Here is an 18,109-nt window from a genome sequence, read left to right as displayed (position 1 = left end):
GTATGTGTTCATTGAGTGAATATGAGACGTGTTGGACAAGTACTTAATACTGTGATGTCTCGCTTTACGAAAACCTGATATGCAAACATCTGACCTTAGTTGACTGATAAGTTGGGAGGTTAGTTTCATTGTACAAGGATCTTCTCCAAGCTTCCTTTGACTAAAGGCTCCTGCAGCGCCTCTGAATCAAGTATATATTTAACACCATTTAAACACTTCTTTGATTCTGTAAACCATACCTAGCGAATGAAATGGCAAAGCAAATTTTTGAGAGAGATCTCAAAATTATTTGTTTGGCGGAGGAAAGGAGAAACCAGGATATTGGCGTTGGTGCTCTTCAGTTGGGATTTTAAGAGTTCTCAGAGGGACCTTGATAGAAAGGGGATAAGGTTGCAGAAACAGGGCGGAAGCCCCCAGCTGTGGGTGCCCCTGTGACTCTGTCTCCCCCAGGACTGGCCTGTGCAAGGTACTAAAGTGTCTTCTCAAAGATGAAGAGCTTCAAAACACTCCAGGGGCGGGATTTCAGATCATTCTCTTAGCTTTTGCACAGCCTACCTTCTGCACTTGGAGGCTGTGATCCTTTCTCTTGGCTTGCTGGAATGCCAAGGACTTGCTTTCCTAGGGATGCCAGTCTGCATCCCTAGGACGTGTTCTGGCAGGCTGAGATGCGTCTGTTGTAGGCTAGGTGGGCTGCCGAGGGAAAAGGGGCCCAGCCCGCACCCTCCCGAGGCAGACGCTCATCGCGCAAACCAGCCTTTGCTTGTTCAGGCATTGATGGCATGTTCACAGAATCCAGAATCACAGGACCAGTGGAGTGTGTGAATGAATGCTCGGGAAATTTCATACTGTTCATTCTCAAAGGTTATTAAAAGTGGTCGAAATTATGTTCCCCTCCCAAAAATCCATGTATTTAAAATTACTAATTAGGAGACCGTTTTCTTTTTTTTTTTTTTACTGGGAATGAGTAGATGTAAGGAACATTTCAGCACTTTTTAAACTTCAACTATTTATTTCTTTATGTGGGAGAAAAAGAATTTAAATGTCCTGAGATGTCCTGAGGTAATGATGATGTGGTCGTATCATCTCACAACCCTGGCTGGCAGTCCCAGAAACGGGGGCTCCAGCTGAGTTCTTTTCTGGGTCCTGACACTCTGGAACAAGGCAGAGGGAGAGCCACGATGGTGTCCACAGCCCACGTTCCTTGAGAGCAGCTCTGTAGGCCACTAAATGTGTGTCACCTCTGAGGCCTGACCTTCCATCCAGAGCTCCATCACAAGCAAAGAGGCCTCCTTTGTAGAAATACTGGTGAATGTGTCTCCATCTGCTCTCCATGCAGTGCCTGGGGGTGGAAACCACCTGCCAAGGAAGGTCTGTCTGATTGCCACAGTCCCGTGGATCCCAGGAATACGACACCCCTGCTTCCACCTGAATAAAAACCAAGGTACCAGATGCATGTCAAGCTCCCCTCCAGACACTGGTGCTCTGGAGCATGGCATAAGGAGAGCATGAAGAGAGTGCCCACCATTCAGGGGTCTCTGGAAAGGAGACAGTCAGCCCCAAGATGCGTGTTTAATTGGAAGCCTGCCCCTTGGGCCACAGTCAGGAGGGTTAGCTAATCGGCCTCGTCCACAGAAAGACAAAGCTCCTGGGTCTGCTGCCTCTTGCTTTGTCCTACGGGTGGTAGCCGTTTAAGCACCCTTTCTCCCTTGGTACGGATCTGTGGGAGTCAGGATCATAAACTCACTGGCCACCAAAGCCTGACAATGTGTTCCCTGGCAACAGTGGCAGAAATCGGGACACCAGATAGGGGTATGTGTTTGGTGACACCATCATTACAGTCCCATGGGACCAGGGGATGCAAGCTCCCCTGACCTACGGAGCCAGGAGACCAAGGGGGGCATCCCCTAGGCAGCAGCTGCAAAAATCAGGGCAACAGACGTGTCTAAAAGCTGCTTCCCGGGAGTTACTGGAGCTTGGGGCGCAGTAAAGAGCAGCACTGAGAGAGCCCAGCCAGTCTGCATCCCTAGAATGCGTTCTGGCAGGCTGTGATGCGCGTGGTACGTTGGACACCTGCCCCTCTGGCCAGCACTTGAATGTCAGCAGATGGGCTTCCTTCACTTGAAGTCTGGGCAACATTGGCTGCATCTGAGCTGGACCCTGGGCAGGTGAGTCAGAGCGCACCAACTCTTCGTGGATGGGCTCTCAGATCGCTAGTCGTGTCTTGTCGGGACACAAGCCCCGTTGGTTTTCAAAGTTAGATGTTCTGGTCGGGGGGGCATGTCTCTCAAGCGTGTATCTTAAACGTTGGGGTACCCAGTGAGGGGCTGGAACCTTTCACTCCTCAGGGAGAACCTTTGGACTTGAGTTCCCCTCCTGGTTGTGGGTCACTATGCTGAGGATGGGGTTTGTGGTGAACCCGTCCCGGCCTCTCCTACCTGCTCGTTTGCCAGATGGATAGTCATCACTCAGCCAGGCTGTATGTAGGTTTTTTATTTTTTTATTTTTTATTTATTTTTATTTTTATTTTTTTAATACGAAATTTCTTGTCAAATTGGTTTCCACACAACACCCAGTGCTCATCCCAACAGGCGCTCTCCTCAATGCCCATCCCCCACGGCTTTAGGTTTTGTAAAGAAGAAGTGGTTCCACATGTAGCTGCAGAGCTGGTGTGTCTATGGGAGGAAGTGAATTCAGGGTCTTCCTGTGTTGCCATCTTAGACGTTTGCTGAGTTTTACCTCCAGCTATCTTATTTTTGAAAATTTTATTTATTTACTCAGTTATTTATCTTACAGTTTTATTGAGACGTAATTGACCTAAAGTACTATGTAAGTTTAAGGTCTACAGCGTAATGACTTGACTGTATATTATAAATTACCACAATACGTCTAGTTAACTTCCATCATCTCATATAGATACAAAAAAAAAGAAAAGAAAAGAAAAACGGGAAAAAAGGTTTTTTTCCCTTGTGATGGGAACTTTTAAGATCTATTCTCTTAGCAACTTTCAAATATACCTTACAGTGATGTGAACTATAGTCGTCATGTTGTGTGTTATTTTCCCAGTACTTAATTTAACTTACAACTGGACGTTTGTACCTTTTGACCCCCCTTCATCCAATTCCCCCAGCCTCCCAAAAATGTTATTTCTGAAGGTAGAATAGTATTCTACCAAAAATATATTGTTTGGGTGGACTGTACTGTTTTTCTTTTATATATATATATATATATATATATATATTTTTTTTTTTTTTTTTTTTTTTTTTTTTAATGCTTACTCATTTTTTGAGAGAGAGAGAAGACAGAGCACGACTGGGGGAGGGGCGGAGAGAGAGGGAGACACAGGATCCGAAGTGGGCTCCATACAGGCTCTGAGCTGTCAGCATAGAGCCCGATGTGGGGCTCGAACTCACGGACCTGATCATGACGTGAGCCGAAGTCGGACACTTAACCGACTGAGCCCCCAGGCACAGTCATGGATGAGGGTGGGAGTGGAGGAGCTTTATGTATCGAAGTCACTAGCTAGCTGAGCTCCATCCCTCACCCACTGCTGACAGAGGCCCATTCTCAGAGATCGTGATCTGCTCTCCTTTAGAAGCCGGCTACTCGTAGTGTGGTGTGAAGGCCAGGAGCGTTGGCTTCACCTGGAAGCTGGTTGGAAATACAGAATTTGAGGTGCCGCCCGGGTCCTACTGAATCAGAATCTGCATTTATTCGGGTCCCTGGGTTGTTCATACCCACAGTAACCCAAGTAAGTTGTTCAGTGAGATCTGAACAGCCCTGGACTAGAGTTGGCCTGTTAGGGGGTCTGTGGACCCTTTCAGCCTGAATTTGTAGGCAGACACCGTTGATTAAAGGTAAAAGGTGGTGGTGTTTGGATTTAGCTCCCTTGCTAGCTGCTTTCTGAGGTCCTGTGCGGACCATGGCTTCTGAGGTTGCAAATGCCTTTGGATTCTTGTCCCCGACCACCTCACTCTGTGCTTCCCCGCTGTCTCCTCTCCCTGCCAAGCTGCTGCATTGACTCTCACCCCCGCCCGAGCGGTCTCTGGAAAGCCAGGGAAGCCCCCCATCCCGGTTCTGACCATCTTTGCGCACAGCGAGAGCGTGACTAAGAGGAAGAGTGGACTGCGAGAAGATGTTGACAAATGTGCTGGGAAGATGCTAGTGAAACGTTCCCAGGAGGATTTTCCCACTCTGTGCTCTAATTTATAAAAGCTTGGACTCACAGATAAAAAGCTGCGCCTAATCCCGTCTGGAAGGAAAGTTATCTAGAGCAGCTGAAAAACACCTCCCTGGGCTGCTTTTTTCACTTTCTCCTCTTCCTGCTGACATGGCCCTGCTGTCTGCCAGGTTGTGTGGTCCTTGATGAATGGCCTGTCTCCTCCTCCTTGGTCCTTTCTGTTCTCCTCATGGCCTCTCTGGGGGGGTAAGCTGTTGGGTAAGTAGTTCTGCAGAAGGCAGTAGATATACGTGTCGGGTGGCTGGGGGGCGGGTGGGGGCGCAGGCCTAACATCCTGAGAAAAGACCTTGTCTTGTATCAGGTTGATTTATGGTCATGACCTAACCTGGCTCTGTTTTTTGCTCATTTTTCTCATAAAAACAAACTTGCACCATACAGCATGTTTTTTTAGTTACCAGAGCTGATGACACTGTGCATGACTCCTCTGTTTTGTTGAATAGAACTTCACCTTCCTGGAAGCTGATGGGCCTTCTGGGAGAAGCAGGACTCTCCCAACTCTTATTCTCCCAGAAGTGCAGAGAGAACTCTGCCGTGGGGCTTTCCTGAAAGTGACGTTCTGTGGCCATCCCTGTGCCAAGGGCAGGATTTCTGCCTGGACCTTACCTTATCTTCCACCACCTTGGCTTGTGGTTGTAGTTAAACGATCCCTTCTGTGGGGCTCTGCCATGGGCAGGTGCTCTCTCCAAAGTGGGGCTTTGCCCAAGAGAAGATGTCAGTTGGTTTTACTGCATGTGCTGTAATGCATCTGTTAGGAGCCACAAGGAAGCAGCATATTCTGCGAGGGTTGGGGAAAAGACGTCTAGCGTCACGGGACATCCAGGCACTCATGGTTACACGGTGAAGAGAAAGCTCAGTCTCCGTTGTGTCATCCCTCTGGGTCACGTGCAGTTGTAGGGCTTTGGGGCCACACTGCCTGTCTCCCCCCCCACCCCCCACCCCCATCCCGGTGGCGAAGGTTTCTTCTCTGAGTCAAGACTCATGACTCAGTTTGACTTCTGGAACAGAGTCGGTGCAATGCGGAAACTACAACCCATTCCTCTCGTGACCCTGTGGGAAATTCATGGGTGTCCGAGACAGGCTCTTGCCCTCACGGCACCCTCAAATTGCTTGATGGTGTAAAGAAAATAGCACAGTAGCATGCAGCTCCCTGAGCCACTCTGTGGGGCGGTCAAGGATGGCTTCACGGACAAGGTGGAGCTCAGGCTGACTTCCAAAGGACATGCCCATGGGTGGAGGGCATTTCACAGGAAGGGAGCTATATGGCATTATTTACGGGGCTAGAATGTTGATGTCAGAAAATGGCATGTTGACTGGAGAGTGGGGTTTAATTGGGGGCGTGTAAGAGAATGAATCTCTGTGCATCCTTCTCGGCACTGGGCCTGCATAGCCTCTCACAGCCTTTTTTTTTTCTTTTCCATTTACTTCAACAGTCTGAAATAAGTTCACATAATGTTCTTGAAACACAGATACTCCTTTGTTTTGAAGAAAAGGGTATGAGATGCTCCTTTCCCCCTTTTGTCATTACCATAAAATAAGAATGCCAAGGACAGGTTGATTCCTGACAGTTCTCAGAAGATTTTTTTTTTAATCTCACTTTATATTGACTTTTATAACTCCTGGAGTTGATGATACTTTCCTCATAATTATGATGCCAAGAGCACTGTGGAAACGTAACTGCCTCTGTCTGGTCAAAACCAACTGACGGAAGATCCCAGTAGGGGAGAGGGAAGATTTCTGGCGGATCCTTCTCCACCAGCGAGCTGGCAGAGCAGCTTGAGCAGATTGGTTGAGAGGTGGGGGCAGCTCCTACCTGGACCACCCACCTCCCTTTTCTGTTACATTCTCTTCTAATACAGGGTCCCCTTACCCACTAATGCCTAATGGGGAAACCAAGAAAAGGAGAAAGTGGGGGTGGAAGCGACTGGCTTGGAAGGGAGTTTTCAGTTAAAAATTTTTTTTAAATGTTTATTTTTGAGAGAGAGAGAGAGAGAGAGAGAGAGAATCTGAAGCAGGCTCCAGGCTCTGTCTGCAGTGTCAGCACAGAGCCCGACACGGGGCTCGAACCCACAAACCACAAGATCATGAACTGCGCCCGAGTACCGGCTGAGCCACCCAGGCGCCCCAGGGAGTTTTCCGTTGAGGGTTCTTTACGTGGGCCTCCCTTCCACCTTCAGTTGCTGTCCTGGCTTTGGGGTGAGAAACTCTGTGTTGCCTCAGGGTCCCCTAGAGTTGATGACTGAGTGTCATGTGTCACAGGAAGGCCTGTGGGACCACCCAGAAATCTTATGAAATTCAGCCAGCCCGCCGCTCAGCTTAGGTACTGGGCAACGTGGACATGTCAGGCAGCCGGCCAGTCTGTCTATCCTGCACGTGGTTTCTGGGGGTGGATGTTAGCCTCCACGGTCCTTTAAGACCGATCCCAGTCGCCTTCAGAGTGGTCCGCATCTTTGTTGCTGCCACACCCACCAGCCTGTGTGGCTGGTCTTGCTTCACAGCAGTAACTGGACACTTGTTTCTCAATATTTGAGATATTTTAGTATCGTGGGAAAAGCTGGGGCTTTTTGGTCAAACAGACGTGGTTTTGGTCCCCGTCTCTGGCCCTTCCTAGATGATAGACTGTGGATGATTTGCTTAACTTCTATGATCCTCAGGTTTTAGTCTGTAACTGAGGATCATAAAATCAGCACGTACACTTGTGGTAGGGTTTAACAGGGGTGGCGCATGGTAGGTCTTTCGTAAAAGGTAGTTGAGCTCTCTTTATTTCCTCTTGTCATAAGCAGCAGATCTCCTGAGCGCAAAGAAAGAACCTAAGGAATGCAGAGAAGCAGGAGTGTTCCTCGACAGGGGCCACATTGAAAAACTTACCCATTACACAGTTGTCTGTAACCCTTTAGCTATGATGTTTGCCACTATTAAAATCTCTCACAATCACTCAGGGAGACTGTATCCCAGTTTGAAGAAGGCTTTTCTCCTTGACGGAAATGGATTCTATTAATACCAAACGCCATTTATAGTAATAGAGAACTGGATGCAAATGCTTTTTCCTTAAGACTCACATGGGTACGTAGCTCTGTTAAGATACCCATGGTCTCTACAAATGAGTTTTGAAGTTTACAGCAGAAATACAATGAATCGGATGTACTCCTCCAGTTTACTTTCCTTTTTCTCAAACCTTATGTTAAATACAAGGTAGGGTGCTTGGACAATTGTCAATTTAGCAAACATTGATGCATAACGGGAGCCAGTTCTGAGCAAGAGCTGGAAGAATGATTCTTAAAGTTTTAAGATGACGTGGTCCAAATGTTTGGCCTCAGTACCACCACCATTTTTCAAGTTACATCATTCAATCTCATTTTTCCAACCCGTGGGCTATCCTAGTTCAGTCTGGTGTTGAGTGATTTCATAAATCATGCTGAACGACTTGGTCCCTCTGTTCCTCCCAAGAATGTGACTTTGATGAATAAACACCAGTTATAACACGTTTTCTTTTATCACATATACATCCAAACTTGTAAAATCTCAGTGTTGCACAAGTTCAGAGTTGTACCATGTATAGTGTGTTGGCTTAGATTGGGTTGGTCTTATCAGCCTCCTCTCTGCTAGGCCGAGAAGAGAGAGGCCTGTTAAATGGGGATTTGGTCATTTTTCTTTTGAATCAAAGTCCATCTTGCTCCTACCTGATGAAGTTAAGAAAGCGGGTCTGGTGTCCCTCCTGAGAACGTGTACACAAGCTTGCAGGCAGCTCTGTGATCCCCTTTGTGGTCAAAAGGGCTGAACAGCAGATCTGAGGTGGACAAATTGTGCTGAACTGGCACGGTTGGTTACTGGATGCTTAAAGTGGATAGGCATTTTAAGGCTCAAAATCCAAAGTGGAGGCAACATTTATCCTTTATTTTTTTTAAGACTTAATATTTTTAGAAGTTTTAGGTATACGATAAAATTTTAGAGGAAGATACAGAGATTTCCCATATGTCTTCCGCCCTGACCATGCATGGGCTTTGCCATGATTGATGTCACTCACCAGCATGGTACAGCATGGTACATTTTATTTTTTTACCAAGAATGAACCTATATTGACACAGCATCATCACCAGTCCAGAGTTTACTTAAGGGTCACCCTTTGTATTGCAAATTCTTTGGGTTTGGACCAAGTAAAATGACATATATCCATCATGATAACATCACACAGATTATCTTCATTGCCCTAAAAATCTTCTCCACTCTGCCCGTTCATGTGTCTCCCCTCACCCCTGGCAATCACTGATCTTTTTAATGTCTTCATAGTTTTGCCTTTTCCAGAATGTCATGTAGTTGGAATCATGCTGTATATAGATCATTAGATTGGCTTCTTTGACTTTGTAATATGCATTTATGCTTCCTCCATGTTTTTTTTTTTTTTTCTTCATGGCTAGGTAGCTCATTTCTTTTTAGTGCTGAATAACATCCCATTGTCTGTCTACACCACAGTTAATTTATCTACTTACCTACTCAAGGACATCTTGGTTGCTCTCAAGATTTGGCAATTATGAATAAAGCTGCTCCAAACATCTGTGTGCAGGTTTTTGTGTGAACAGAGTTTTCAGTTCCTTTGGGTAAATATCAAAGAGTGTGATTTCTTGATCATATGATAAGAATATGTTTAATTTTTCTTTTTTTTTTTAATTTTTTTAAACGTTTATTTACTTTTGAGACAGAGAGAGACAGAGCATGAATGGGGGCAGGGTCAGAGAGAGAGACACAGAATCAGAAGCAGGCTCCAGGCTCTGAGCTGTCAGCACAGAGCCTGACGCGGGGCTCGAACTCATGAACCACGAGATCATGACCTGAGCCGAAGTCAGACACTTAACCGACTGAGCCACCCAGGCGCCCCTGTTTAATTTTTCAAGAAGCCACCAAACTGTCCTCCAAAGCAGCTGTGCCATTTTGCATTTTCACCAGCAATGTAGGAGAGTTCCTGTTGTTCCAGATGTTCCTAGCATTTGGTGTCCGTGTTCTGGATTTTGGCTCTTCTACGACGTGTGTGGTGTTATCTCGTGGCTTCAGTTTGGCTTTCCCTGATGACAGATGATGTGGAGTGTCTTTCCATATGCCTGTTTACCATTTGTAGGTCTTTGGTGAGTTATCTCTTATGATCTTTGGCCCACTTTGAAATTGGTTGTTTCTGTCATTACTGTTAAGCTTTACAAGTTCTTTGTGTGTCCTGGAGCAGAGTCCTTTATCAGATGTGACCTTTGCAAGTATTCTTTCCCAGCCTGTGACTTGTTTTCTCGTTGGTTTGATACTGTCTTTAGCAGTGCAATAGTTTTTATATTTATTTTTAATCGAGTCTTGCTGGTAAACTATTTCTTTCGTGGGTCATGTTTTGGTGTTGCAGCTAAAAAAGTCATCACCAAATCCAAGGTCGTCTAGGTTTTCTCCTGTTATCATCCAGGATTTTTATAGTTTTACATTTTGCGTGTTGGTCTATGATCTGTTTTGAGTTAATTTTGGTAAAGACTCTAAGGTCTGTGTCTAGCTTTATATTTTTGCATGTGGACTCATTGATCCAGCACTGTTTGTCGAAGAGACTGTCTTTGCTCTCTTGTATTGCCTTTGCTCCTGGTCAAAGATCAGTTGACTCAATTTATGTGGGTGTATTTCTGGGCTTCCTGTCTTGTTTCAATGATCTGTAGGTCTACTCTTTCACTAATACCACACTGTCTTGATTACTGTGGCTTTATAGTACGTCTTGAAGTGACATTTCCTCCTTTTAAGTGATAAGAAGATCAGATCACCAGCAAAGCACACACATCTACTTTACTAGTCAGAGAGAGAAGGAGACACTTGGCAGCTTGTGTCTTTTTTCCTTGTCGGTCTTTACCGTGGTGGAGCTGGCTCACACGGGCTCACCAGAACTGACAGGACACACTGAAAAGGAAAACAATACAAGACCACGACACCTCAGCTCTAGTGTATTCTCTGCACCCAGCCTGACACCCGACTTCTCAGAGCCTCGGTATCTTCATCTATACAATGAGGTGACCATTATCCTGCCAAGCTCATAAGACGGCTTTACCGTTTGAATGATAGTTACACCAGATTGCTTTGGAAAGCTCAAATATAAATCGGAGTTACCTTTTTTTTTTTAAATGTTTACTTATTTATTTTGAGAGAGAGAGAGGGAGAGAGAGAGAGAATCCCGAGCAGGCTCCACCCTGTCAGCGCAGAGTCCGAAGTGGGGCTTGACCTCACGAACCGTGAGATCGTGACCTGAGCTGAAGTCGAGAGTCGGGATGCTTAACTGCCGGACCCACCCATGTGCCCCAAATGGGAGATATCGTTACATGCTAAGAAGTAAGAGAAAAAACACAAAAAGAACACCGCATCCCAATTTAGAAGACTCAGCTGAAGTGGATATTTGATATAAGGAATTTTACAGTAAATGCTTCTGGGTGAATGGTCATGACCTTCGCTCTGGGGATGTCTGAACTTCCATCTTGGAGTTCCTTGGCTTTAGGTCTCCCTAACCTTTTCAAACAATCCGACTGTGAACAGAGTACCCCTAGTTTCATTAGGCAGATTTGGATACAATCAAATTATTAACAAGGTGGGTTAGTGCTAGAAAGCTGCCATTTAATAACTTCAGGGAGAATTTCTGCCATATCATCTCCATATTTTAATAAAGAGGTTCTTTTGCTGTTCACATGACTATACTAACCGTCAGCATATCTCACTGTAGTTCCTTATTTAAGGCTTATCTCTCGCACTGTACCAAATGCTCCATGATGTCAAATAACCATTTGATCACTAGAAATCCCCAGCACAAATACTGAGATCGGCAGCTAGTACTGGTTCATAAATATCTCCTGAGCAAGTGCGTGGGCAGACTGACTACACGGAACTCTTGTAGCGTTCATGTATTTCTTGTGCGACAGTTGTCCATCTGCAAGCTTTGGAAAGTTCCTTAACTGCAGTGGGACCAAGTGTGCAGGGCAAGGCCAGCCATGGGGTGTTTCATGCTGCCTCTCCTCTGTGTGCTCTCGGGATATCAGAGGCATTTGGCAGCAGTAGGGACATCTTCAGCTAGTCCCTAACTTCCTCAGTCCAAGGCCCTTACTGTGTTATGCACGACCTGCTTTGACCTGTTTCCACCCCTGGTGCCTTCCATCTTGCTGTCCCCACTGTGTAGAGTGATCCATAATTCTTTTTCCTGGCCAACTCTTCCCCACTCTTCAGGAGCAGGTATCAGTCTTCTCCCCTTAGGAGACTGGACTGTATGAGATCAGGCTCTGTCTTCACTCACCTATGTATTCCTTGATCTTAAGTCCTGATAGGTTGAAGTCACCTCATAATATTTCCAATCACCCATGAGACTATAAATCCTCAAGGGCAAAGACTGCTTTTTCTTCCAAAGCTGAAATGAGTTGCTATGTCTGGCATGAATGGGATGGTCAGTAAATGTTTGATGAACAGAAATGACTAATTCCAAGTGAAATTTCATTTTCCACAAGGAGCAAGACAGTGAGATGAAATGCGAATCCAGTGTGGTTTAATAGGGTGACGGTCCTTCAAGTGACCAAGACGATCCTCTCCCCACCAGCTAGGGCTGAAGCATGGAGCTTCAAGTTACAGATTCAGAGGTGGGGTTACGTCTGTGTTTGAGCAGAGGCTTCAATTTCAGCCTAACTGTACTGGTTTATTCAGTCCCAAGAGATAAGAGAATCATACTTTTCTATCCATGTCCTCTACATTGGAGGAAGGGATGATTACTAGTATGGACTATAGACAATGTGGGAGGATAGAAATATTTGCTTACTTTGGCCTTGGGAATTTTGAAAATCCTCACAAGGATGGACTCAAGATTTTATGAAAGAAGTTGGGGCTGATGGCAGTGATTATCAGGGAGACGTTAGCCACAGTGCCACAGTTTCTTCTTTTGGAGTAATAGATCTTTTTCACTGGGAGTGGGGGATATTTATTTTCATTTCAGTAGTCTTAAATATGAGTTTTATTACGATAATAAAAAGCCCCAATTAATTATCAGTTCCTCGACAATCAATTAGCCACGGTCGCTGTCAGTATCATATCTGTGCACTATTCCTAACAAGCCCTTATTTCTTTTAGCTGCCTCTCATTCCATTCGTTTGCTGAATTAATGAGCAAGTATGTACGATGGTTGCACAGGTTGTACCAAAACGCCTGATCACATGCGATTCTTAAATAAATGGCTTAAAGCAGTTTCAGACAAGCTTTCCGCTTTCATGTCTGATTTAACTTACCATTGATAACCGTCTTTCCAATCCCAACTTCTGTCTTCTGCATTTCCATACATGAAGCAGCAGTGAGAAGACGGGCTTCTTTTGTAAATACGTTGGGTAGCAGAAGCTGTCAGCATAGGTTTGCAAGAACCTGTATCTGTAAAAGTTTCACATGTGGTTCTGATCCGCAGCTATGGCTGATAACATTGGTGTCTTAGTTTGGGTTGCTGGAACAAATACACCATCGACTAGGTGGCTTAAAGAAAAGCAATTTTTTTCTCACGGTTCTGGCAGCTGGCAAGTGTAAAATCATGACGCCAGCTGATTCAGTGTCTGGTAAAATCCTCTAAGTGGTTTGCAGGTGACCCTTCCTTGTGTCCTCACGTGGCAGGGGGCTAGCTCTCTTCTGCTTCTTGGGAGGACACTAATCCAAGGGCTCCTGGGGGGCTCAGTCAGTTAAGCATCCAACGTCGGCTTGCGGTTCGTGAGTTCGAGCCCCGCGTCGGGCTCTGTGCTGACACCTTGGAGTCTGGAGCCCGCTTCGGATTCTGTGTTTCCCTCTCTCTCTTGGCCCCTCCCCTACTCATGCTCTCTCTCTCTGTGTCTCTCAAAACAAGTAAACATTAAAAAGTAAAAGGAAAAATAAAATAAAAATAAAATGCAGTCATCTAAGCACTGAGTGAGATTTCTCATACGCTACTTGGACATCTTATTAAATTAGAGAGCAAAGGATAATTACTTTGGTAATCATTTAAAAAGTAATACTTGCATCATATTTGCTACAGCTCCCAACTAAAATGACTATTTTAGTGCTTTTGTTGAATAAATCTTTTCTAATATAATTACTAACACTTGGATTAATCAGATCTAGACTAGTATGACAAAATTACATCTTCTGTGTCATTCTCAAGAAGTTAGAAATATCATTTTAGACACACTATTAATAATTTTATAGCCTCCTATGAGATAAATAAGTAGAAACAATTATTTTATTGATGCTAAAATGGAAGTTCTAAGAACAGTAAATAAAAGTGTTCAAAATTGCAACTAGATGCCAAATATAAATTATCTGTTAATTTATATATGAAGCCTAATAATTTATACCTCAACTCACATATAGACAGACCTTGACTTATATTGGTTCAACTTATGATTTTTTTTAAAGTTTATTTATTTATTTTGAGAGAGAAAGAGAGAGAGCAAGGGAAGGGCAGAGAGAAGGAGAGACAGAGTCCCAGGCAGGCTCTGGGCCGACAGCCCCAACACAGGGCTCTAAGTCATGAACCATGAGATCACGACCTGAGCTGAGATAAAGAGTCGAAAGCTTAACCACCTGAGCTGCCCAGGCACCCCTCAACTTATGATTCTTTGACTTTATGATGTTGTGAAAGTGACACACATTCAGTAGCAACTGTACTTTTTGAATACTGAATTTGGAGCTTTTCTCGGGCTGACAGTAGATGGTCCAATACTATCTCGTGATGCTGGGTGGCAGGGATGTGGTTCCAGTGAGCCACATGCTCACAAGGGTAAACAGCTAATACTCTTCCAGCCAGTCTGTATTCATATGACCATTCTGTGTTTCACTGGCAGTGCGGTATTCAATAAGTTACACGAGGTATTTGACACTCTTTTGGAAAATAGTCATTGTGTTAGATGATTTTGCTCAAGTGTAGGCTAACGTAGGTGAGGCCTGAGATGTGGGGGTGAGGCTAGGCTAAGCTGTGATGTTCAGTAGGGCAGGTACATTAAATGCATTTTCAACTTAGGATTAGTTGATAACGAAGTAACTCCGTCATAAGTCAGGAAAGATCTGTAGACACATCTATTTATGTGTAACAAATATGAAATAGCCTCTCCAACTCTTCCTCTTAAAAGCCAGCAGATATTTGCTAGTCGAGAGATTAGTAACTCTATGGTCCTGATATTAAATATTAAATATTGTAGTACATTTGTTCATAGGTCAGCAGATGGACATAATTAAGGCTAAATGTACTTATCAAAATAAGTTAACCAAATTGAAACTCTGAAGCAGGGAGCTTACTATTGACCTCATTAGATTTGTCTGCCCTGTTGAAAGTCTACCCCATACAAGAATCTGTTAATGTAGGAGCTCTTATGCTCCTTTACCAGACAGACCTCAGGGTGAAAACAACACCCTCCTCAATGAATAAAACTGGAACATCATGATTGCATTATACCTAGTCCTCACCAGGACTTCAAAGTCTAACCGTTAGCGTTGCTTTTGTTAAAAAGAATGTCTTGTTTATTTTTATTTTTATTATTTTTATTAATTTTTAAATGTTTGTTTTTGAGAGGGGGGGGGGCAAGGGAGGGGCAGAAAGAGAGGGAGACCCAGAATCCGAAGCAGGCTCCAGGCTCTGAGCTGTCAGCACAGAGCCCAATGCAAGGCTTGAACTCACGGACTGTGAGATCACGACCTGAGCTGAAGTCAGACGCTTAACCAACTGAGCCACTCTGACCCTGTCTTGGTATTTTTATTTATTTTTATTTTATTCTATTTTATTTTTTTAGATCACAAGTTACTGATTTATACTAGAGACAGAAGAAAAAATTTTCTAGCATTTATGAAAAAGTAGCGACTTTTACAAACACTTGACTGGAATCAGAACAGGAGGCCTCATGGCTTTTAAGTCCTGACTCTCCATAGAGAACAACTGTTTGGGTTGGATTGTATAGGAGCTCAGGGTAAGAAATGCAATTCTTATAACCAGGTTGGGGGAGAACAACTTGTGCTGTTAGCCTCAGATATGTGATCCAAAGGCTAGCAGACTTCTTCATCATTTATTCATTTTTTTAAACACTTTTTTTTGAATGCGTATTTATTTTTGAGAGAGAGAACACAAGCAGAGGTTGGGGCAGAGAGATCAGGAGACACAGAATCCAAAGTAAGCTCCAGACTCTGAGCTGTCAGCACAGAGCCTGATGCAGGGCTTGAACTCATGAACTGAGAGATCATGACCTGAACTGAAGTCAGATGCTGAACCAACTGAGCCACCCAGGCGCCCCTCATTTAGTCATTATTTAAAGAAATGTTTGTTAAGCATTTCTTATGTGAATATACTGCCTCTGTGTAACTTACAAGTAAAGTTTGCTCCCAAGACTCTACCTACATACTAGTAGTAGAAGAGATGCTGGGAAGGGATGGTGGGTTCGTAACTGCAGATGGGTTGCTGGGAATATTCAAGGTGTCCAAATTGCCTTCGGGATTCCTCTTTTATATGTGGTTGTGTTCTATCTGACTCCTTTTTCCTGCTTCCAACACATTGACGATCTAGCTGTCTCCAAGCATCCCCCTCTTTGTTTATTCAGTAAGTAAGGCGGTCAAGTAGTGTGTGGTGTGGAACTTCAGCTTCATTTATCCTGTAGAGTTTCACTTCTGTACTGTGGTGGGCATCACCAGTTATAGAACAATCATTCTTATAACTGCCTTGACTGTTCTTTTCGGTCTGGGACTGCGGGGCAGTGCAGAAGCTGGGGAACAGTTGTTCACTGTGGATGGGTGTCCTTGCACTAGAGGGGATAGTGGGTTAGGAATGATGTCTGTTACAGTGTTCTATGAGAGACTTCCCGGTTCACCAACTCCTTCCTGTCCCCTGTGGGAATCATGATTTCAATATTCAAATGAGAACAAAGGACCTTTTGAGGGAGTGGGAGATGACCATTTTTCCTAGAAACTGTGACTGCCCCCACCCTGTGGCTTCTGAGGAAGTGGGGGGGAAGATGTGGACTCAGCACGAGGAACATTTGTGACAAATTCTAGAGCACATTTATCACTTGCATTAGACATCGTCTGTTTTGCTTCTATTCTGATGACTGAAAAATACCAGAATGAGTTAAATTGGATCAAATCTCAAGTCAGATTCCTTCTGGGGATCGAAGTTGCCAGAATGGCCTGCTCTGGGTTACTGGATAGGCATCTCAGGTGGGGAATCTGTATCACTTATTTTTTCCCCCTAAAAACCTATATTCTTGCTATTTATATGGGTTTTCTTCTCCCTTTCTCCATCCCCTTTGTATCTGGTATTTCTCCCCCCGATTCTTCCTTCTTTCCCAGGTGTGTTTGATAACTGCTCCCACACTGTCAGTGACAAGGGCTGGGCCCTAGGGATCCGCTCAGGGAAGGACATAGGAAGGCGAGACGCTCGCTTCTTCTTCTCCCTTCGCACCGACCGTGTGAAGAAAGCCACCATTGTGACTGGCAACAGTCGCTACCAACCAGGCACATGGACACACGTGGCAGCCACCTATGATGGACATCGTATGGCTCTGTATGTGGATGGCACTCGGGTGGCCAGTAGCCCAGAGCAATCTGGTCCCCTGAACAGCCCCTTCATGGCATCCTGTCGCTCTTTGCTTCTGGGGGGGGATAGCTCTGAGGACGGCTGCTATTTTCGAGGACACCTGGGCACCCTGGTCTTCTGGTCGACCGCCCTCCCGCAAAGCCATCTCCGGCACAGTCCTCAGCGTCCAGCTGGAGTGGAAGAATTGGCCTCCCTCCTCCTGACAGCCAGTTTTGAGCCCTTGGAAGAACAGTGGGTCCCCTTTAGAGATGGGGAGTTCCCACGGCGTGAGGTTCTGCATGGCTTTGAGCCTGAGCCTGAAATTGTGTCACCTCTGAAGCCCCCACTCTGTGGACGGACGGCTTGCGACAACGTGGAGCTGATCTCCCACTACAACGGGCACCGGCCCCTCCAGGGAGAGAAGGTGATCCGCTACCGAGTGGTAAACATCTGTGATGATGAGGGCCTGAACCCCACCGTGAGCGAGGAGCAGATCAGCCGGCAGCACAAGGCGCTGAACCATGCCTTCAGCCGCTACAACATCAGCTGGCAGCTGAGCGTCCACCAGGTCCACAACTCCACCCTGCGCCACCGGGTTGTGCTTGTGAACTGCGAGCCCAGCAAGATTGGCAATGACCACTGTGACCCTGAGTGTGAGCACCCACTCACAGGCTATGACGGGGGCGACTGCCGCCTGCATGGCCGGTGCTACTCCTGGAACCGCAGGGACGGGCTCTGCCACGTGGAGTGCAACAACATGCTGAATGACTTTGACGATGGGGACTGCTGCGACCCCGAGGTGGCTGATGTGCACAAGACCTGCTTTGACCCCGACTCACCCAAGAGGTAAGGGACTGGGGCTTGGGGTGTCCTGCTCGTGGGATGCATTTCTCGCATTACACGTCCCACCGGACATTAATGATTGCGTTTTTGTGAAGTACTAGGTGTCAGGTAATTAGGGACACAGGGATGGCGAGGACAACCGACAGCCCTCCCAGAACTCGTTTTCTGTGGAGCAGACGACATGTGCATGGTGTAAAGTGTGCCCGAAGGTGTACACACCAGCTGCTTGAGGCACAGGAAAGCCAAACAACTTAGTCTACCCGAGGAAGCGAGGGGATCTGCAGAGACTGAATAAGGTAAACTTCGATAGACACCAGTCAGCACCAACCATCCACGATCGTTCTTCCTGTAGTCTTAGGCTCCCAAGAGAGTAACAGAGATCCAGGAAGAGGTCTCATGTGCGTGTAGTCTCTGGTTCAGCTTGAACAGTTGAGCAGCCTCAGGGCCACGAGACACCCCACAACCAACCCCACGTCTCCTTAAGGCGA

At 45.6% G+C, this 18,109-nt stretch overlaps 1 protein-coding gene across 3 annotated transcripts in view; it reads left to right on the top strand.

Annotated features, from left to right (window-relative positions):
• PAPPA2 (pappalysin 2) overlaps positions 1-18,109 on the top strand; it is a 525,758-nt gene that overhangs the window by 273,359 nt on the left and 234,290 nt on the right. For all 3 annotated transcript variants that reach the window (XM_053208873.1, XM_027074271.2, XM_015064277.3), the window contains one exon: positions 16,553-17,624. In XM_053208873.1, coding sequence (XP_053064848.1) covers positions 16,553-17,624 — 1,072 coding nt within the window. The remainder of the gene's footprint in view (positions 1-16,552; positions 17,625-18,109) is intronic.

This window comes from Acinonyx jubatus, chromosome E4 (genome assembly GCF_027475565.1).
Source record: "Acinonyx jubatus isolate Ajub_Pintada_27869175 chromosome E4, VMU_Ajub_asm_v1.0, whole genome shotgun sequence".
NCBI lineage: Eukaryota > Metazoa > Chordata > Mammalia > Carnivora > Felidae > Acinonyx > Acinonyx jubatus.
This window is presented reverse-complemented; position numbering and strand designations above follow the sequence as displayed.